The following is a 22777-nucleotide window of genomic DNA, read 5'->3' as shown; positions in this document are numbered from 1 at the left end:
TGTCATTGAATTCATTTAGATAATAAAAGAAAGTGATAAGATTTTTAAACTGCAATATAAATCAAAGCGCTGAATTCACTGAATGCGACAGCGTATTCAAGGCTATTATAACACGAATTAAACAAGTAAAAGAATGTGACATTTTATTTCGTCATATTTAATTAGTGTCTTGTACATCTCTGCAGTTATGTAATTTAAAGGCCTGCTGAAGGTGAGATATTTTATGATGTAATGTAAGAACAGAATTAACCATAATTTTCATACACAAATTTGTATTGTAACCTGTTAAACATGTTTTTTTACACTGTACAACTATATGATCTAACACTTTCCATTTCCTGTTATTAATATTTTTTGCTCGTTCGTTGACATGCTGTTAGCTTTAAAAATGGCGCGTTATAACATATACATAAGGGATCAAAAAAAAAACCTTTGACGTCTATGACCAAATCTCGGGGACTCGTGTGTTTAATACTTTTTGGAAAGCTATATGGTAGTAGTCATTTCCCGGGATCTATTAATAATTTAAGCCGTAACAAGGGTCGTGGATTTTATATTTTGGAAACGAATGGACGCTGAAGGTTCTGAAAAGGCCGCAAGAGATGCACATGTAACCGTCTGTATCAGGAGGGACTGAAAATATCACAAAGATATATATCAACTACGAAAGGAGTTTACATGAGCATCCCCTTGCTACCCCCAAACAAACTATCGTTTTGAAGTTAATACATTTTGAATACGATCATTACGTCACCTGGTAATTCTAGTTTCATGAATTATTATAAAGAACGTATGTCCCTTGTATCCAGGAAGGGCCTACGATAATGTTGTTAGAACTTTTGGCCAAATCCTTTTGTATGTACAATTGATTATGTTTGTGAAATTGTATATTGTGTGTATATTTATACAATAAATATTATTATATAAGAAATGCCCTTTACGTTGAACTTTATTCCTTCAATATTATAATCAAAAATGCTTATTAAATGAGGATATTGTTTATGTCTGGTATTTCTACGCTCACAATTTGTTTAGGACTAAATGGATGTAGAAGGACAGAATGATTTTTATTATTGTAACACGTGACACTATTAAAGTTACATCTTTTGCATGGCTCTTTGGTGCGGGAGCTCGGAAGATGGGCGATGGGCTGTGCCTTTTTCCAATCATATGCAAGCCAGAGTTATAATTTCTAGGTTATTGATTTCTTCAGAAGGCTATATATCAAATATTTCCTGATGTTAAAATGACCAGAAAAAAAATATCATGTAAAACAAACTTTCAAATTTACAGTAATATTTATGAAACAAATATTGACAAATTCAAATTTGACATATAGGGATCAACAGTACAATAAATCAAAACTGAAAAAAAAAATAAATACTTAGTTCTTGAACAAATATTGAAATAATTTTTGATAACAATTTATGATCTGTTGAAAAGGGTTTTTAAAAGCATACTTGAGCAACTCAACGCGGAGATATATCCATAATAATTGTGGATTATTTAATTTTATTTAGCATGAACTTTCAGTATTTGCATTGCAAAAAATATAGAATAATGGAGACTTTGCCTGATACTTTTGGGCTGCTTTTTGCTGGTTAGACATCTGAGAGCTTCTTTATAATATAATTACAGATATGTTTTAATATTTATGTGTTTGACATTATGTACATATTTAATTTGCAATGCAATGATGATGTTTGTAAATTATTAGAAGTAGTAGCAGTGATATGACACAGTGCATGCATTGTGCTCTTCATGTCTGGAGATCTGAAAATTATTGTTCTATCATATTTAGGGGGCCATTCTGGTGAAAATGTTATAAATGAGTTAAATCGTATATCCCATACATGCACACTGCGTTAACTGAAGTGCAGGTATTAGTTACCACACTGTCTGTCGGGGACAAATAGAGCGTGCTCGGTGATTGGCTACATTTTTAGGGGGTCTTATTGTAGCGCCAAGTACAGATGCTCGTATACATTGCTTAGGTTTTTTCTGAAATTTGATTTTGTGGCGACATGGAACGTGTATATGCCCCCTCGTACAAAGATCGTCTCGTGCTGTTAATTAACTTATATCTGAGAGAGTTCGTTCTCGCAATAATGATTAGTTAGAATTAAAAAATGCACATATCAAATTATAAATGTAAAATGTGGTGTACATGAATTATTTGGGGACTGCTGATAATTGACTTGGCTATATAACTGAAATGAAAATGGCTCAGAAAAAATATGACAAGTGCCGACTGGCAATTAAGAAATTCATAAAATCATAAAATAACTTTGGGCTTCCTAGAATGAGAAAAAATATAAAAATTGATTTCAAAATACGACTTCCATTCTATTATTTCTGATCAATAAACATATTAATTATACTGCTGAATATAAAACGCGTGTTCTTGGCCCTTTACGTCAAACTTCGGATAAAATTATCATTATGAATAAAATCCGAAGTGGTCTGATTAGCTGAAAATTCATTATTGAACAAGAGGCATGTGTATAAAAAATGAATAAAGGGTTCTATCTAAAATTTGAATTATTCATAACATGCATCTTGACCTATAGGTTTTAAAATAAACATACGTGTATATACTAACCTTAACAAGACAAGCATTGATTAAGATCTTGGGAGTTGTTTCTTTAAACTATGGTGACTGACTTGTGCCATTCATGTTTTCGCCCCGTGACACCGCCAAGCGAAAATTCGAGAATAAACAAGTTAAAATGGCGGGGATGCGGAGCGTAAATAAGCTGATTAGCGGAGGCGCGCTGCGAATAGTTGAGATTTAATTGTTATACTGCGGGGCGGCAAAGCGAAAGGATTATTGTTATAGGGTGCTAATAAGCGTGCTGTTGTTCGCGCCCCGCCAAATCTATCTTTAAAAGTTCAAACTTTTGCTCCGCGCCCCCGCTGATAAGAGTGTTTCGCTCCGCGCTTCCGCTATTTTTATTTGTTAATTCTCAACTTTTCGTTTGACTGGGTCGCGGGGCGAAAACATGAAATGGCACAAATCAGCCCCCATACAAAGCAGTCGTACGTGTATTAATAGGATTTTAGAAAAATAAACAGTCAGTTTTTACAATTGATAATGATAATCACAAAAAGGCATGCCTACGTTCATAGCAAAATATGTTTCAAATTGTCTTTCCTGTTTAGATCTAACAGTGAGACAATCGCATCTTCTCGGCCCATTCCGTCTAACTTCGGATAAGATTATGATTGATAATTCTCGAGATGTTCCGAATGACGGTAAGATGATGCAATTGTGGTATAAAGCCACCAAATACATTCATTTAAAATCTTACTTTTTTGTGCATAAACAGAAGCCCTAGACTTATTAAATCCCTAACTTTGCGGGTCCGAGTTATAAAAGCGTCGATGTTAATGATGGGAGAGGAGTGCAATAAACTTTTATTGTCGGTACCGCATTTCAGGTTATATTAATTTACAGTGAATTATATCATTATATCTTTAGAATCTTACTACGTTGTATCTGTAAATACTTACCAACAGCAAATTAATTCATGTAAAAGATAATAAATCAATTGAAGATAATAGTGATTGCGTGAATGCTAGCTATAATAGAATACTCAGTGGGATACGAGAGATATCGGTTCAGTTTAAAATTATGTACTATATAATTATGTGTATGCTTTTATCATTTATTATTCATTTAGAATAAACAATATTCCTAGAGGACAAAGATAACATTGTTTTTTGTACAGACGTTTACATATTATTCAATATTTATTCAATGTTATTTTTTTGACAAAGATAACTTTGTTTTTTATACAGACGTTTACATATCTTAATTTCCTTAGCATTAATATTTTTACTCCAGAAGCACAAAAATCTTGCTTGCACTTGCAAGACTCATGAAAATATGCCCAATTCACCATAAACAATACAATTAGGCGTAGAAGATTTTGAATTCAAAATAAACTTACAGAAAATTACATATGAAATTTCTGGAAAATTAAACTTATTCAAATCCCCAAACTTCATTTCCATAAAGAAGGATAGGTACAGCAAAGGCAGTTGCAAAGATAGCTGGTAGACATAATTTACGGGACTTCTCGATCACAGAAAATGTTGCTCTTCAAGCATATTCAACAAGATGTTTTTTTATTTCAAAAATTTACCTTTATAATCAAAAAGTACTCCAAGGTAAGTAAAGTTATCTACAAAATATAAACATACGGTTTAAAACAGAGTAACCAAGGACGTCGTCATAATTATACATATAATTCCATATAGATCGGTATTTCCATACTTGCGACCTGAAAATTGAGTTCTAAAGAATGATCGAGTGATTTTTATGTTTGTTATTTTCACTGTCTTATCAATGTTTATCTTTATTGCCTTTTAAATGTTTTTCTTTGAAAGAAAAGTTGCAAAATAATCTTATGTAAAATTGTAATAACATGCGTGCCAATGTACAAACTTTATTATCTAATCTCCTACCGAAAAAAAATGATTTAAATCGTTTTACGAATCGTCATCAAACGTTCCATTGCACCTGGTAAAATTGCCAAACGAAAGCGGGTAGAGGGCGACACAAGAAAATTATTGAAACGCAATATACTTACTCGGAATTAGATTTTTTTTAACGAAACACGCTTTTAAAGGCGTTTTTGTCTGGTGTTTTTGAGTGTTTAGTTTTTTGTTATTATTTTTTTTAGATTTGTTTTATTAATTTTATTCACTTTTCGTTAATTTTGGGGTTTTTTTTAACGAAACAGATTTGAAAGTGTTTTTGTTGGGGTGTTTTTAGTGATTATTTATTTATTTTTTTATTTTTTTCTTCCTAACACCGGATAATGGAATTTTGAATGGAGGATATTTCTAACTGAAAAGGTTTGTTTATTAGTTGAGTTTACTTTACGCGTTCTAAACAGCGTTACTTCTAAAGGCTCAAAAATACTAAAATTATTTTTAAAGCATACTTGTCAAGAAAATATTTGGATAATTTTAATATTATCATTATTATATCAAACTGGATTTTTATATATAAATTTTCCTATTATTTCTTCGTTTATCCATTTTTTAAAGTTTATTTTTGTTTGTTTGTTTGTTCGTTTGTTGATAGTTCTTTCGTTCTTTCGTTTGTTACAATTCCGTAAAAATATCTTGATTTAAAGATTTAAAACAACAGAAACTTCAATCTATATCTATATAAAGTTGAACAAATTTTTAATTTGCTTTCCGTGTATTTTAACCGACGCCCTATGTAAACTAATTGAAACTAAAATTACTATAAAAGTTTCTATAAATTATTTTTATTTTCAAGATAAAAATATAAAAAAGCAAACAAAATAGCTTAATATTTTATTTTCATGTGTAAATATTTAGTCCAGTATTTTAGATACTTCTTAGGAAGAATCATTCATAGAGGGAAAAATAGGTACACAAAAACATTTTCTAAGTTCAGGACCCGCCCCCCCCCCACCCACACACACCCTTCACATTGTCCATGTCAAGTTACTTTTTTAAAAAAGACAACGTCCTCATAAAATTTACGCCTTGGAAACAAAAATATAGCAGTTTATTCAAGCAACGCCAAACATTATGATTTTTGGTATAATTGCATTTTACGAAACGCCAAAATAATGCTCTTAATAAAAGAAAGCTTTGTTATTTGATAAATGTGTGTGTATGTCATTTCTTACGGCACGTTATTTTATTTCTTGCGCGTGTATATATTGTTGTTTTTAGGCATACATTTGTTTGTGTGTTTTTGCTCTGATTTTGCTAACGGCACGGAACTATATTTTTGCGCAAGTATATATTGTTGTTCTAAGGCATACATTTGTTTGTGTGTTTTTGCTCTGATTTTGCTAACGGCGCGGAACTATATTTTTGCGCAAGTATATATTGTTGTTCTAAGACATACATTTGTTTGCGTGTTTTTGTTCTGATCTTGTTAACGGCACGGAACTATATTTTTGCGCGTATTGTAGTTCTTAGGCAAACATTTGTTTTTGTTCTGATTTTGTTAACGGCACGGAACTACATTTTTGCGCGTGTAATTATTGTTGTTTTTAGACATACATTGGTTGTTGCGCGCTTTTGCTCTGATTATTAACAGCACAAATATATAATTGTGTGCGTGTATACAGTGTTGTTCTTAGGCATACATTTGTTTGTGTTTTTGCTCTGATTTTGCTAACGGTACGGAACTATATTTTTGCGCGTAATGTTGTTCTTAGGCATACATTTGTTTTTGTTCTGATTTTGTTAACGGCACGGAACTACATTTTTGCGAGTGTATATATTGCTGTTCGTAGACATACATTTGTTGTTGTGCGCTTTTGCACTGATTTTTAACAGCAAACTAATATAATTTTGTGCGTGTATATATTGTTGTTCTCAGGCATACATTGGTTTATGTGTTTTTGCACTGATTTTGTGAACAGCACAGATTTTGTCAACAGCACAGAACAATATTTTTGCGCGTGTAAATATTGATGTTCTTAGGCATACATTAGTTTGTGTGAATTTGCTTTGATTTTGTTAACGGCACGGAACTATATTTTTGCGCGTATTTTTGCTCTTAGGCAAACATTTCTTTGTGTGTTTGTGCTCTAATTTTGTTAACGGCACGGAACTACAGTTTTGCACGTGTATATATTGTTGTTCTTAGGCATTCATTTGTGTGTGTGTTTTGCACTGATTTTGTTAACAGCACAGAACCATATTTTTACGCGTGTAAAAATTGATGTTTTTATGCATACCATTTGCTTTGATTTTGTTTACGGCACGGAACTACATTTTTTGCGCGTGGATAAATTGTTCTTCATAGGATAAGATGATATAAGACGAAGCTTTATTGTTTTCTGAATACTGTTTGTAAATTAGTGTATGAAATATATATATATAAATAACTGACTCAAATAATATATCATCAACATAGTTGTTTGTTTGTTTGTTTGGTGTGTCTGGTTATCTGGTTTCTGTGACTTTTTCAACACATTGTTCACACGAAGATCGGAGCAGCGATCCCTATATTAAAAACCCGATGTCCCTGCCCCACTAACCCACTGAGCTGGGGGGACGGCTAATTGTTAATAATTGTTAAAAGTCAATGTGGCAGTAGCATAGGATATTTTAAAAAATGGCAAATTAATTCAAAATTTTGTTAATTTGAATTAATTTAAGATTTATGACAATACTTATAATTTTAGTTAATTCAAAGACATTTCTAGGTTAATCTAGATACGAGTTTTGATTACACGTGTTGAAACGGTTGTGTGCTTTTTTTAAATATCATTTTTTGGTCTTCTTTTTTCTTTATTATTTTATTTTATTAATTCCCTTAATTTTCTTTTCTATGTTAAAAGATACAAAGAAATCAGTGCTTATTTGCCAAAGAATTCGAGTTTTGATAAGCGTGTTGAAACATTTGCATTTTTTAATTCTGTTTTTTTTTATTCAATTTATTGATTTTTTCACATTTTTATGTTTAGGCCTATTTTTCTTTTCATTCTATTTATTCATTATTTTTTTGTTTTTTATTTACATTTTTTATTTATTCATTTTTCTCTTTTTGAGATATGGAAGATATTTGTTTGTTTGTGTGTAAGATGAAATTTTATTTCATCGAGTGAGCTTTCAAAGCAGTAGAGCATATTGTTTTTTAAAGTTCAAGAGATGAAATAAATTTACATCTTACACAACAAAGAAACTAATTCTCTTTTTATTTTATGCTTAAAACAAGTTAAAATGAAATTTCCTCAATATTATCTTTAATATTAAAATCTGTTTTCCCCACTGGTAGCCTCATTTAGTCGAATTTCTCATAAAATAAAAGATCTCTTGGGCTGAAAAAATAAGTTTGACAATCAACGTTAAATAACGATGATATTATTTATTTTTATTCAAAATATAAATGACCGCTTGTTTTAACAAACAAAAGAAAACAAAAAAAGAACAAAAAAAACCAACAATTTTTATAGAAGAAAAGGACACAACATCCGACCTTATTACCGTTACATACGGCGAATTTATATTAGACTAGGCTTTGTGTAATGTAAGCGGCCGCCATTTTTAAAAGTTGCGTATGTCACGGGAGGAAAATAATTGTGTTTGATTCAAAGGGATATCATTTGGTTTTGTTAGTCATGCATTTGTACATCTTTTTATAAGAAATAAAACTTATATGGGGATTGTTACAGACAATAAATAATTGTTGACAGATGTATAAACATTCCAAAAGCGAAACATGGAATTGTTGAAAGACTGTCTTACAAACGGTGGGTTGTTTACTTATTCTTCTGGCAGTTATTGCTCGTAGTAGGATACTTAAATATGCGAGCAGTTTTGCATGTGGAAGGAAGTGTATTTTTCAGACTGTAAAAATGAGAGAGGTGATATTTGTTGATTGGTTATTTGAATGAATTAAAATAAGATTCTTTTCTTTTTATTGCTTTTAAAATTTAAGTTGTTTATCAATTTCAGCTATGCTTTTCTTTAAACAGCCCTTACAATGTTAGAATTGTAAGCAAAAATTAAATTGAGGTACCACATGGGGAAAATCTTTTAAAAAGTAGTCTCCTTATTGAAAAGTGTAAAATTATATTTTAATAATTTTCACTGTGAAATTATCAAATATCGTTTTCACGGATAAATCAGTAATCCACTGAAAAGCATAAAATAAATTTTGATAATTTTCACTGTGAAATTATCAAATATAATTTTAACTAATAAAACAGTAATCCACTCAAAAGCATAAAATAAAATTGGGTTATTATCATAACTTCAACTATCATAGGTGATGCAGTATTTGAAAACCAAACCCAAATCAATACATTATAACCGCTATAATTTACTGTTTAAAAGATAACGAAAACAATTAGTGTGGATGGAAAAAAGTTTTACATTAAGACAAGAGCGATCAGTAATCACATGTGTCGCCTCATGATGGCCAATTTCATGTTGGGACAAATTTTGTGACAGACGGACAGACAGACGGACAGTGCACAACTAGACTTGGTACTGATCATTCCTGTAAAGTTTGGATAAAATTGCACTAGTAGTTTATGAGGAGTAGTCCTGACAAGGTTTTGCGTATCTGGCAACACACAGAAAAAAACATCTTTTTATCAAAGGGCCATAACTCGGCCAAAAATCATTCAACCGGAAAACCCGTGCAATATGCGCAAGGACTTGAGCTACAGATCAATCCTGTAAAGTTTCATTGAAATTGCATTAGTGGTATAAGAGAAGTAGTCCCGACAAACTTTAAAAATAAAAATTATTAAAGGGCCATAACTGAAACAAAAATCATTGAACCGGAAAATGCTGACAATATGCACAACTAGACTTGGTACTGATCATTCCTGTAAAGTTTGGATAAAATTGCACTAGTAGTTTATGAGGAGTAGTCCTGACAAGGTTTTGCGTATCTGGCAACACACAGAAAAAAACACCTTTTTATCAAAGGGCCATAACTCGGCCAAAAATCATTCAACCGGGAAACCCGTGCAATATGCGCAAGGACTTGAGCTACAGATCAATCCTGTAAAGTTTCATTGAAATTGCATTAGTGGTATAAGAGTAGTAGTCCCGACAAACTTTAAAAATAAAAATTATTAAAGGGCCATAACTGAAACAAAAATCATTGAACCGGAAAATGCTGACAATATGCACAACTAGACTTGGTACTGATCATTCCTGTAAAGTTTGGATGAAATTGCACCAGTAGTTTATGAGGAGTAGTCCGGACAAGTTTTGTGACGGACGGACGGACAGACAGACAGACAGACGGACAGACAGACGACGGAGAAGTGATCCCTATATGTCGCCACTACTCCGTAGAGGCGACACAAAAAAGATATCTTGTCATGCTAGGGTCTGTATAAACATGACTTGAAAATAAATTTCGCATAAATTAACATGTTATTTTAGAAGCTTAATGCCGATATCAATAAAGTAATCCATCTTGAGTGTTGCACATCAAGAAAATAAGCTGATTCACAATAACCCGAGGTTTAAAAGGAGTATCTGTATAGTTTTTGGTTTAAGAATAATGTCGATTATTCATAGATTAAAGAAAAAAGATTTAGCTGTGACGCTTTTAGAAGTTGGTTTAAGCCAAATAGAGTGTAAATGCGCCTTTTTTTTTCGCGCATTAACACCTGCAGTAGCGCGGGACGCAACTTTAGCCCAAGCCTGCAGTTCCGAGGGCTTCAACATTTTTATTTCCGTGAAAAAAGGAAATTTTCATCTTTAAAAGGAATTTTGTAATGCTGAATTAAACTTTGATAAGTAGGCTTGCCTTGCATATTGTAGTTTGTGTCAGAAAAGGCTTGATAGTTCATTTTACATTGCCTCTTGTTTGAAATCTAGTAGTTTTGAGTAAAAATTCCGAATTATTTGCTCATTCGTACACATTAACCTGTCCATGTGTGCTCTTCGTTGCCATACTTAATTATCCCCCGCCAATGGAATCGGGAGGAGGTTATTTTTTTGGCGTTGTCCGTCCGTGTACTTCTCTGCAACTACTGGCTGGAATTCAATTAAACCTCAAAGAAACCGTTAATACCAAGAGATGAGTTTAGGGTTGCCTTGTTCAGGCCAGACCCTTCAACACAGAGTTACGGCCCTTGATAGGTTACATATTATGCATAGAGAGCAATATTGCTATTTCTTTGCAACTGCTGTATTGATTTCAACAAAACTTTTTGGCAACCATGGATACACAAAGGCAATTTACATCTCATTGGGAATGTCCAGATAATACTATTTAACACTGCGTTATGGTCTCTGTTATTGCCCTGAATTTTTATCATGTACAAAGAATATTACTGTTTATGATAAATATATAGATAAAGGCTTATGTCACCAGTTGTTTTGTTTGTGATTACCAGTACACGGCGAGGAATATTAATTCAACGGATTTTCTTGTTACCTAATTATTATGGAACGTTGTAAACACACAGCCACGACTAACATACGTATGCCCTATAAATGTCACAGAGTTATTGCGATAATTCTAAAGATGTCATAGAGTTCTTATGATAACTTTTTTTACTGCCATAGTGTTTCTTGTGCTAAGTTACAGCACACTTTTGCGTTTTTTATACGTCAATAAGTATGTTAATCATTATGAATCGTAGTACGCTCATCTTTCGTAAAAAAAATGGATATATAATTTTGGTTTTGGGCGTATTTTAGTTTTAAATATTTTTTCTAATTAATTTATACGAATTCATATTAACATTATAAAACCGAACGAGTGCACTAACTGTCATTTCTGTGTAAACCGTTCGTATAGCTTTATGTCTTAAGATTCCTTTGAAATGTAAACCAACAATATTGTTCTTGTGAAGATAGGGATATATAGGCATTATTGTTTTTTGGCATTATAGACATGCATATCGATATTATAATGACAACTACTATTTCAGTTACTATGCGGTACGTTGGTGTGTAAATAAAAATGTAAAAATGTTTAAAATCTTACACTTTTTTTCAAGTTACATTTGTTTTAAGCAACCGCCTTTCTTAAGCAGACAATATATAGTTGGGCTTTCCTCAGAAAGTTCGACAATATATTTTGTCATCAATTACAGCAAAAGTAGCTTGAATTATAAAGCAGGAATGTCAGTCAAACATTGACAGAAGAATTTAGTTTTTACTGTAAAGAAATCACATGGTACATGATATTACTTTTGTACATCTGCAAAAGTATTATAAAAGCAAATCATGCTCATTCCCTTACTGACTGATTCTAAAGATATTAAATCGAATTTTGATGCAATATTTTCCGCAATATAGAGATTTCTGTACGTCACGTGATGCTAAAATGAATTAAATAAAGAAAGGAACATAGTCAATCAACGGCATGAACCTTATGGTGACTCAAATCTATTATCAAAGACTTACTTTGTATTTTCACATCGTTGTCATAGAATTTTCTACGTCTCTTTGGCAAAAAATGATACTTTTTTAAAAAATCAAAATATACGTAGAATATCTTAAGATGACCCCAACCTCATTAAATTTAGATAAAGGTAGTGCATACTTCTTCGTATTTTGCTGCAAACTATTTCCATGTATTACTAAGTTGTTTCGACAGACCGATAACATATTTACTAAATGTTCAAAATTGACAGGAATAATTAATGTATACATGAAGAGATTATGCTTGAGTATTGAATTCAAAGCGTATTTTATCCTGTAAATCAATGCTCTACATCAAGCCTTTTTCAGTCAACAAATCTGCGTAAGCCAAAGCTTATATAAAATGAAAAAAGCACAAGAAACTGAGATAAGGAAAATATCTCTTGAACTGAAATACACCCAAAGCCAACATTATATAACCAAATTTTTGTGCAAATGATAAGCGTTCTACGCTTCAAAATGATTTATAACTCATTGACTCATAAAATACGCTTAAACGTGCCGTAACTTAGCACAAGAAACACACTGGCAGTAACAAAAGTTATTATAAGAACTCTACGACGACTTCAGAGTAATAACAATAACTCAGTGAGGCATACTGTTATTGGCCTGCATCTTTCCACTATAATTAGGTAATTAACTATAGCAACGAAGAAGATCTCAAATGGACAGGTCAGTATGTACGAAAGAGCGAGTAATTTGGAAATTTTAATCAAAACTATCATATTTAAACAAGGGGCGATGAAAAATAGACTATAAAGTTTTTGTCTGGCACATAATACAATAGGTAAAGCAAGCTTCATCATCAGAGTTTAATTTAGCATATCAAACTCCCAATTTAAAGTTAAAAATTTCGAATTTCTTACCTGTGATTCTAACTTTCAGACGGAATGTGTCGCGTTTCCGAGGAACTCCGTGTCAGTTATCATAAGAACTCCTGACAAGTTATCATAAGAACTCCATCTTTCGTGCAACAGTTCCTCCCCCGTAAATATCAGCGGAATATATAAATGAGCCATGTCACGACAAAACCAACATAGTGGGTTTGCGACCAGCATGGATCCAGACCAGCCTGCGCATCCGCGCAGTCTGATCAGGATACATGCTGTTCGCTATCAGTTTCTCTACTTTTAATAGAGTTGGTAAGCGAACAGCATGGATCCTGATCAGACTGCGCGGATGCGCAGGCTTGTCTGGATCCATGCTGGTCGCAAACGCACTATGTTGGTTTTGTCGTGACGCGGCTCAAATATACGCACATTCTTTGTCAATAAGTGGTCTTTTCTAACAGGTTTGACCGTATGTAGAATTTATTTCATTTGTATAATTTTTTAAGCCTTGTATCATAAAATAAGAAAACGTCGATGATATATGGTCTATTCGAATAATTCAAATGACGAAATCGAAATAATTTTGCATTTTATTGTGCAGTGAATCATTAAGTTTGTGGATTTAACCCAATTATGTCTAATTTTGATGTAAAGAAAAAATTATTGCAGTTTTAATGAAAAAAAAGTTTTCAATGAGATAAGTTTTATATTAAAATCTAATGGTTTGATAACCGAAAGATTTGTCCGTCCAAAATTTAATACAAAATAAAACCGTACAAAATTTAGCAAATTTTCAAAATTTTAATGTTTGTATATTCTTTTTTAGGGAGTGGGGGCGGTGTGAGGGGTTGTTTTCGTCGTACTCACACAATACACAGAAGAGGTTACGTGTTATATGGCGCCTTTCCAACATTACTAGTTGAAGAACACCCAGCTGACCAACCGCGATATTTAGGGCATGAATTGTCAATAATTTTAAACCAACGACCTTAATTTCACCTGCAAAGTAATTGATAATTATATTTAAGAAATAATATATCCCAAACTGTGATTTTATTGCTCAATAACATCACTGTTTGGAGTTCGGATGCGGGGAATTATATCACGAGGGCGTAGCCCGAGTGATATAATGATGCGCATCCGAACGACAAACAGTGATGTTATCAAGCAATAAAATCACCGATTTGGATATATTATTTCGATTCTAACACGACATCAACAAATAAATGCTGCCGTACATGATAGTTAGCTAAATGGCGCCTGATTTGTTTCTGTACTTATTGTCAGCGCGTCACTTTTTTAGTGGTTACGTCACGTATATAATGATTACGTCACATGTCTAAATATAGAACGTCAAACAGTGATTTTATAACATAATAACACACACTTTCGGTTCTTCTATGTTCAATAGGAAAAAATGCGGGTCGTGTTAGAATGGTTAGTTTTCAACGGAAGCCGATAACGTGGGTGGACCGCCGAGTATAAAAATGGACATAAAAATCAAATAACAAACAAATTATCAATCAAATTGTTGCGTACCTCTTACCAGATTGTTTATACACAAAGTCGTTGAGGATACTCCCTGAAAATAAATAAATAAAATATACGATGCCACACCTTATAGATATTATGTCATTGGATATTTTAACAATATATAAATAACACATGGATTTGTGGGTAACAGTAAAAATATCATCCCGAGGAAAATACTGTTACCCCGAGGCGTAGCCGAGGGTAACAGTATTTTTACGAGGGATGATATTTTTACTGTTACTCACAAACCCATGTGTTATTTATTTTATTACCCCGAACAAAAATACTGTGATGATATGAAATTGTCAACTAAATCTAACTGTAACAAAAATAAACCAAGAGTAACAATAACTAAACTGTCCTTACCTTTTACGTCTTAAGTGTACTTTAGGTCTACTTGATAAGTTTTCTTTTTCTACTTTTTGATGATATCTGCAAATCATAAACATACAATAAGCTAGGTTTTTGTTTAGAAAACAAAACACTAACCCATTTACACGGTTATGATCTGTGAAATCTGATCCTTCTGTTTCCAGAATATTCTTAGCATGGTTTTTGACAAAATAACGATGATATCCTTTGTCTGTCAACCATATCTGTAATGTTTCACTGATTAAAATTGTTAAATAATCCTTTGTTGCATGCTTAAATCGTCTGCATGTTCCAGTTTGACACATAATTATTTACATTGCAATTACTTCCGTTGAAAACGGATGCTCACTTTTTGACTATTCAACAAAAAGATATTTTATACGCGAAAAGCACACCAGGTTGCAAACAACTAAATTTTATGAGTTTCATAGTTACTTCAGAGAAGAAATTGATGTCCTATCGGGGTTTAGCGTTGAAAATAAGAATGAATCGAGAAAAAAATGGCGGCCATTTTATTTCATTTTATTTAGAAAATAGACCACGTGACCAGATTTTATACTGTTAAAAATACTGTTACCTATGTAACAGTACAAAATTCTCAGTCACGTGCTTCACTTGCATTAACAGTAAAAATAACTCCCAGAGGCCTATGGGAAATTAGCATTACGAAAAAAGTGAGGGGTAATAACATGTAATGTTTACGCAGTCAAATTATAAGTGAGTAGATCTGTTGCTTCGTTCGGAACCGAGAAAAAAGTTAATTAGATTTTTAATAAGAAGTTACCTATAATTCACTTTCCCCTTAACTTATTCGTGTTTTTTTTTTTGGGTTTTTTTGTTTTTTTTTTTTTTTTTTGATGTTGTTGTTGTTGTCGTGTTTTATTGTTGTTTTTGTTTTGTTTTTTTTTATTATTTTTTTTTTTTTACTTTTTTTTGAGGGGGGGGGTGTTTTGGGGAAGTATTGGGGGGATTCGGTGTATTGTCACTTTCTAGCTTTACTGATTGAGCCAGTTCATGCATTATTTCAGGCAAAAAAAAAAGAGACCTGAGAATGTCGAGTACCTTAACTTTAAATTGTATAGACATTTCCTAGGACGATATTTGAATTGGGGAAAAATATGCAAATGCTATATTTTGAACAAGTACATTTAAATTGACTGAACCATAAATATGTGTGATTGTGTAGTTATTTATAGCGAAATGTAATTTACGGTTTTATTGTAATAAATTAAATATGGTAAGGAGGACGAAACTTAAGAATTATTATCTGTATTAAACGGGGCGTTTTTTAATAAAAACGCATGCGTAAAATTTATGTGCGCTGCTGGCGGTAAAGCGAATGATAGGTTGGGTAAGTACGAAAGACCGTTGGGGACATTTCAACTTCTTGAATTCCCGATTACAACTTCACGAATTCACGATTTCAACTTCAAGAATTCACGAAGTTGAAATCGTGAATTCATGAAGATGAAATCTGGAATTCATGAAGTTGAAATCGTGAATATATGAAGTTGAAATCGTGAATTCACGAAGTTGAAATGGCCTACCGGTCTTTCGTAGGAATAAGGTTAGTGTCACTGTGGGGTATTTATTTAATGGTTTTCTTGATGGCTTTTACAAAAGTCTAAAATTCGTTCGATCCATATTTCAATCTGAATGCGTATGTGATATATGGCACGAATTAGACATCACAGTATTTGATCTCATGTATCTGATAAATGATTATTTTCTTCTTTTTTTTTTCTTTTTGTTTTTTTGTTGTTTTTTTTTTTGGTTTTTTTTTTTTTTTTTTTTTTTTTTTTTAATTGTTGTTTTTTTCGTTTTTTTATTCAAATATATTTTATTTATTTATTTTATTTATTTATTTATTTATTTATTAATTAATTCATTCATTTATTCATTTATTTATTTATTAATTCTTTTATTCATTTAATCATTTATTTATTTGTTTATTTATTTATGTATGCATTTATTTATGTATTTATTTACATTTGTATTAACATATTTATTCATTTTTATTTACTTATTTTTGTTATTGTATCTTTCTCTCTATTTTTTTTTTTTTTTTTGCTTGCTGCTTGCTTGTTTATGAGGGAGAATAAATTTGTGAGGTATGTTGGCATTGAGAAACTATATTCGAACGAAGTCAGCTGTTTCCTTTTATTGCTCTACATTTGGCGAAATTACACGTTTTCCTGATCAACTGAAATACAAATGGACATCTCGTTTTTTATTTAAAGTCACATTATGCCTCGTAAATCTATATATTTTTAATTTTTTAAAGTTATCAAACATTCAAACATGTGTGGACTAAGCGAATGTTTGATGTAAGAAGTAGCGCTGAACATGCAGTTATGTGTCCTAAAGGTATCGAAATGATAACAAAGTAGTATTTTGACATCCATACAATATATACTAATTCATTATATTTGTACCGAAGATAGTTAATGAATATACCAAATCAGTATGTCTTTGGAAACCATAACAAGACACCAAAAATAAACAGTTTTTGAGAAATAAAAAAATGGAATTTCTGAGGCATAAGAGGCCTTTGAAAAACTAGTGTTTAAATAACCAAACCGATGCCATATTATTAAAATATCTTCAATTTGTTATCATTTCTTGTATACTTATATGTTAAATCAGAAAAAAAACACAAGAACATTCTTGCAAAGTTGCTCACACAAATACCTATACCTCTGAAGAAGCACATTTTGGCAGAATTGAATGCAGCACAACTTTTATACCGAACTGCTTCAATAATAATGACCAGAAATTTTTTTCATTTTTTAAAAAAATTTTTAAATTTCCTCTTTGTTTTAAAAAAAAATAAAAAAAAAAAAGTTTTTATTCATAAATGTTTTTGGTTTAAAAAGTTTTTTTAAAATTTAGGAGTTTCCCCTTCTTTTCCCAAAACCCTTACTTGCTTTTAAAAAGCGGCATTTAGTTTTTCTTTATATTACGCAAAGATTAACAAAAAAAAAAAACCAAATTGTTGCTTTTAATGAATTTATGATATTTTTCAGAATGAAAAAAAAAAAAAGCCTTTTTTTTTACTGAGGGAAGCTGTGTGTTATAAAAAAGGGGTTCGATAATTTTGATTAGACACCCAAACAAATCAAACTAAAAAATTTACAATTAATCATGAGTCATATCAATGCAGAAACATTACTCCCAAAAGATAAAGTCTTTCCCAATCAAACGGGTAGGGCCCTAAAAGGGAAACCCTCAGACATCACCATACAGTCCAGTTTTTGAAACAAAACCCCTTTTTCAACAATTAAAAACGGGGTTTCCCAAAAAAGCAGTCTAGAGACAACGTCCTTAGGGTCCAGCACTACAACGGCAGATAAATCTGCAACTGCAACTGAAATAACGTCAAGCAGTTCTGTGTCATCATCTATAGGGTCCAGCACTACAACGACAGATAAATCTACAACTGCAACTGAAAATAACGTCAAGCAGTTCTGATACATTATCAATAGGCGTCCAGCACTACAACGACAGATAAATCTACAACTGCAACTGAAATAACGTCAAGCAGTTCTGAGACATCATCAAATAGGTCCAGCACTATAACGACAGATAACTCTTACAACTGCAACTGAAAAAACGTCAAGCAGTCCTGTGTCATCATCTATAGGGTCCAGCACTATACAACAACAGATAAATCTACAACTGCAACTGAAATAACGTCAAGCAATCCTGTGTCATCATCAATAGGGTCCAGCCACTACAAACGACAGATAAATCTAACAACTGCAACTGAAATAAACCACAAGCAGTCCTGAGGACATCACCCAATAAGGTCCAGCACTACAACGACAAATAAAAAATCTACAACTGCAAACTGAAATAACGTCAAGCAGTCCTGAGACATCATCAATAGGGTCCAGCACTACAACGACAGATAAAAATCCACAACTGCAACTGAAAATAACGTCAAGCAGTTCATGTGTCATCATCAATAGGGTCTAAGCACTTAAACGACAGATAAATCCACAACTGCAACTGAAGAAATAACGTCAATCAGTTTCTGAGACATCATCAATAGGGATCCAGCACTACAACGACAGATAAATCTACAACTGCAACTGAAATAAAATCAATAAGTCCTGAGATATCATCAATACGGTCCAGCACTACAACGACAGATAAATCCACAACTGCAACTGGAATAACGTCAAGCAATCCTGTGTCATCATCATTAGGGTCCAGCACAACAACGACAGATAAAACCAACAACTGCCAACTAAAATAACGTCAAGCAGTCCTGAGACATCATTAGTAGGGTCCAGCACTACAACGAACAGATAAATCTACAACTCCAACTGAAATAACGTCAAGCAGTCCTGAGACATCATCAATAGGGTCCAGCACTACAACGACAGATAAATCCACAACTGCAATTGAAAAAACGTCAAGCAGTCATGTGTCATCATCAATAGGTTCTAGCACTACAACGACAGATAAATCCACAACTGCAACTGAAATAACGTCAAACAGTGATGTTTCATCATCAATAGGGTCCAGCACTACAACGACAGATAAATCTACAACTGCAACTGAAATAACGTCAAACAGTTTTGTGTCATCATCAATAGGGTCCAGCACTACAACGACAGATAAATCCACAACTGCAACTGAAATAACGTCAAGCAGTCCTGTTGTCATCATCAATAGGGTCCAAGCACTACAACGACAGATAAAACCACAACTGCAACTGAAATAACGTCAAGCAGTCCTGAGACATCATTAGTAGGTTCAGCACTACAATGACAGATAAATCCACAACTGCCAACTGAAATAACGTCAAGCAGTCCTGAGACATTATCAATAGGGTCCAGCACTCCAATGACAGATAAATCCCACAACTGCAACTGAAATAAACGTCAAGCACTCCTGAGAACATCATATCAATAGGGTCCAGCACTACCAACGACAGATAAATCAACAACTGCAACTGAAATAACGTCAAGCAGTCCTGTGTCATCATCAATAGGGTCCAGCACTACAACGACAGATAAATCCACAACTGCAACTGAAATAACGTCAAGCAGTCCTGTGTCATCATCAATAGGGTCCAGCACTACAACGACAGATAAATCTACAACTGCAACTGAAATAACGTCAAGCAGTCCTGTGTCATCATCAATAGGGTCCAGCACTACAACGACAGATAAATCCACAACTGCAACTGAAATAACGTCAAGCAGTCCTGAGACATCATCAATACACTCAATGACTGTAACTACAGATAAATCTACAACTCCAACTGAAATAATGTCAAGCAGTCCTGAGACATTATCAATAGGGTCCAGCACTACAATGACAGATAAATCCACAAACTGCAACTGAAATAACGTCAAGCAGTCCTGAGACATCATCAATAGGTCCAGCACTTACAACGACAGATAAATCCACAACTGCAACTGAAATAACGTCAAGCAGTCCTGTGACATTATCAATAGAATCCAGCACTACAATGACAGATAAATCTACCAACTGCCAACTGAAATAACGTCAAGCAGTCCTGAGACATCATCAATAGGGTCCAGCACTACAACGACAGATAATAAAATCTACAACTGCAACTGAAATAACGTCAAGCATTCCTGTGATCATCATCAATAGGGATACCAGCACGTTGGTACAACGACAGATAAATACCACAACTGCAACTGAAATAACGTCAAGCAGTCCTGTTGTCATCATCAATAGGTCAGCACTACAACAGACAGAATAAATCTACAACTGCAACTGAAATAACGTCAAGCAGTCCTGATGACATCATCAATAGGTTCCAGCACTGACAACGACAGATAAATCTACAACTGCAACTGAAATAACGTCAAGCAGTCCTGAGACATCATCAATAGGGTCAGCACTACAACGACAGATAAATCTACAACTGCAACTGAAATAACCGATCAATCAGTCCTCTGTCATCATCAATAGGTCCAGCCACCTACAACGACAGATAAATCTACAACTGCAACTGAAATAACGTCAAAGCAGTCCTGAGACATCATTCAATAGGGTTCCAGCACTACAACGACAGATAATCTAACAATTGCAAACTGAAATAACGTCAAGCAGTCCTGTGTTCATCATCAATTAGGGTCCCAGCCACTACAACGACAGATAAATCCACAACTGCCAACTGAATATACCTCAAGGCAGTCCTGAGACATCATCAATAGGGACCAGCACTACAACGACAGATAAATCTACAACTGCAACTGAAATAAAATTAATAAGTCCTGAGACATCATCAATAGGGTCCAGCATTACAACGACAGATAAATCCACAACTGCAACGGAAATAACGTCAAGCACTCCTGCGTCATCATCAATAGGGTCCAGCACTGCAACGACTGATAAATATACAACTGCAACTGAAATAACGTCAAGCAGTCCTGAGACATCATCAATACAATCAAGCACTGCAACGACAGATAAATCTACAACTCCAACTGAAATAACGTCAAGCAGTCCTGAGACATCATCAATACAATCAAGCACTGCAACGACAGATAAATCTACAACTCCAACTGAAATAACGTCAAGCAGTCCTGAGACATCATCAATACAATCAAGCACTGCAACGACAGATAAATCTACAACTCCAACTGAAATAACGTCAAGCAGTCCTGAGACATCATCAATACAATCAAGCACTGCAACGACAGATAAATCTACAAAACTCCAACTGAAATAACGTCAAGCAGTCCTGAGAACATCATCAATACAATCAAGCACTGCAACGACAGATAAATCTACAACTCCAACTGAAATAAAACGTCAAGCAGTCCTGAGACATCATCAATACAATCAAGCACTGCAACGACAGATAAATCTACAACTCCAACTGAAATAACGTCAAGCAGTCCTGAGACATCATCAATACAATCAAGCACTGCAACGACAGATAAATCTACAACTCCAACTGAAATAACATCAAGCAGTCCTGAGACATCATCAATACAATCAACCACTGCAACGACAGATAAATCTACAACTCAAACTGAAATAAACGTCAAGCAGTCCTGAGACATCATCAATACAATCAAGCACTACAACGACAGATAAATCTACAACTCCAACTGAAATAACGTCAAGCAGTCCTGAGACATCATCAATACAATCAAGCACTGCAACGACAGATAAATCTACAACTTCCAACTGAAATAACGTCAAGCAGTCCTGAGACATCATCAATACAATCAAGCACTGCAACGACAGATAAATCTACAACTCCAACTGAAATGAACGTCAAGCGTCCTGAGACATCATCAATACAATCAAGCACTGCAACGACAGATAAATCTACAACTCCAACTGAAAAACGTCAAGCACGTCCTGTGAAACATCATCATACAATCAAGCACTGCAACGACAAGATAGAATCACAACTCAACTGAAATAACGTCAAGGCAGTTCCTGAGACATCATCAATAGCAATCAGCACTGCAACGACAGATAAATCTACAACTCCAACTGAAATAACGTCAAGCAGTCCTGAGACATCATCAATACAATCAACCACTGCAACGACAGATCAATCTACAACTCCAACTGAAATAACGTCAAGCAGTCCTGAGACATTCATCAATACAATCAAGCACTACAACGAACAGATAAATCTACAACTCCAACTGAAATTAACGTCAAGCAGTCCTGAGACATCATCAATACAATCAAGCACTCAAAAACGATAAATCCCTAAATGAAAAAACGTAAAAGAGCCTGGCATATAAATAAAAGCACTCAAAAATAAATCTACAACTCCAAAAATAAAATAAAGCCCGAAAAATCATCAAAAAACCCAACCCCAAAACGAAGAAAAATCAAAACTCAAGAAAACGCAAATCTGGCATCATAAAAAATCAAGCACTGCAACAAAAATTTAAATTAAAACTAAAACTGAAATAACTAAGAGTCTGAGCACATAATCAATAAGCACTCAAGACGATAAATTAAAAACTCCAACTGAATACGTAAGAGCCCTAGACATCTTAATAAAAAGACTAAAGACAGAAAATCTACAACCCAACTAAAATAATCAACAGTCCTGAGCATATAAATCATAAGCCCCTGCAACGAAAAAATACAACTCCAACTGAAAAAAC

The 22777-nt window shown here is 33.4% G+C and overlaps 1 protein-coding gene across 1 annotated transcript; it reads right to left on the bottom strand.

The window, feature by feature from the left end:
* Window positions 1-20819: 20819 nt before the first annotated feature.
* On the bottom strand, window positions 20820-21986 carry LOC132731746 (uncharacterized; the record flags this gene model as incomplete). Its single annotated transcript, XM_060717996.1, has 3 exons — window positions 20820-21357; window positions 21429-21594; window positions 21822-21986. Coding segments are annotated over 3 exons (869 nt in total), but the record flags the coding sequence as incomplete, so codon positions are not given.
* Between the last annotated feature and the right edge of the window lie 791 nt (window positions 21987-22777).

This window comes from Ruditapes philippinarum, unplaced genomic scaffold (assembly GCF_026571515.1).
Source record: "Ruditapes philippinarum isolate M1 unplaced genomic scaffold, ASM2657151v2 ctg816_1_1_1_1, whole genome shotgun sequence".
NCBI lineage: Eukaryota > Metazoa > Mollusca > Bivalvia > Venerida > Veneridae > Ruditapes > Ruditapes philippinarum.
Note: the sequence above shows the minus strand (reverse complement) of the source record. Positions and strands in the feature narration are given on the sequence as shown.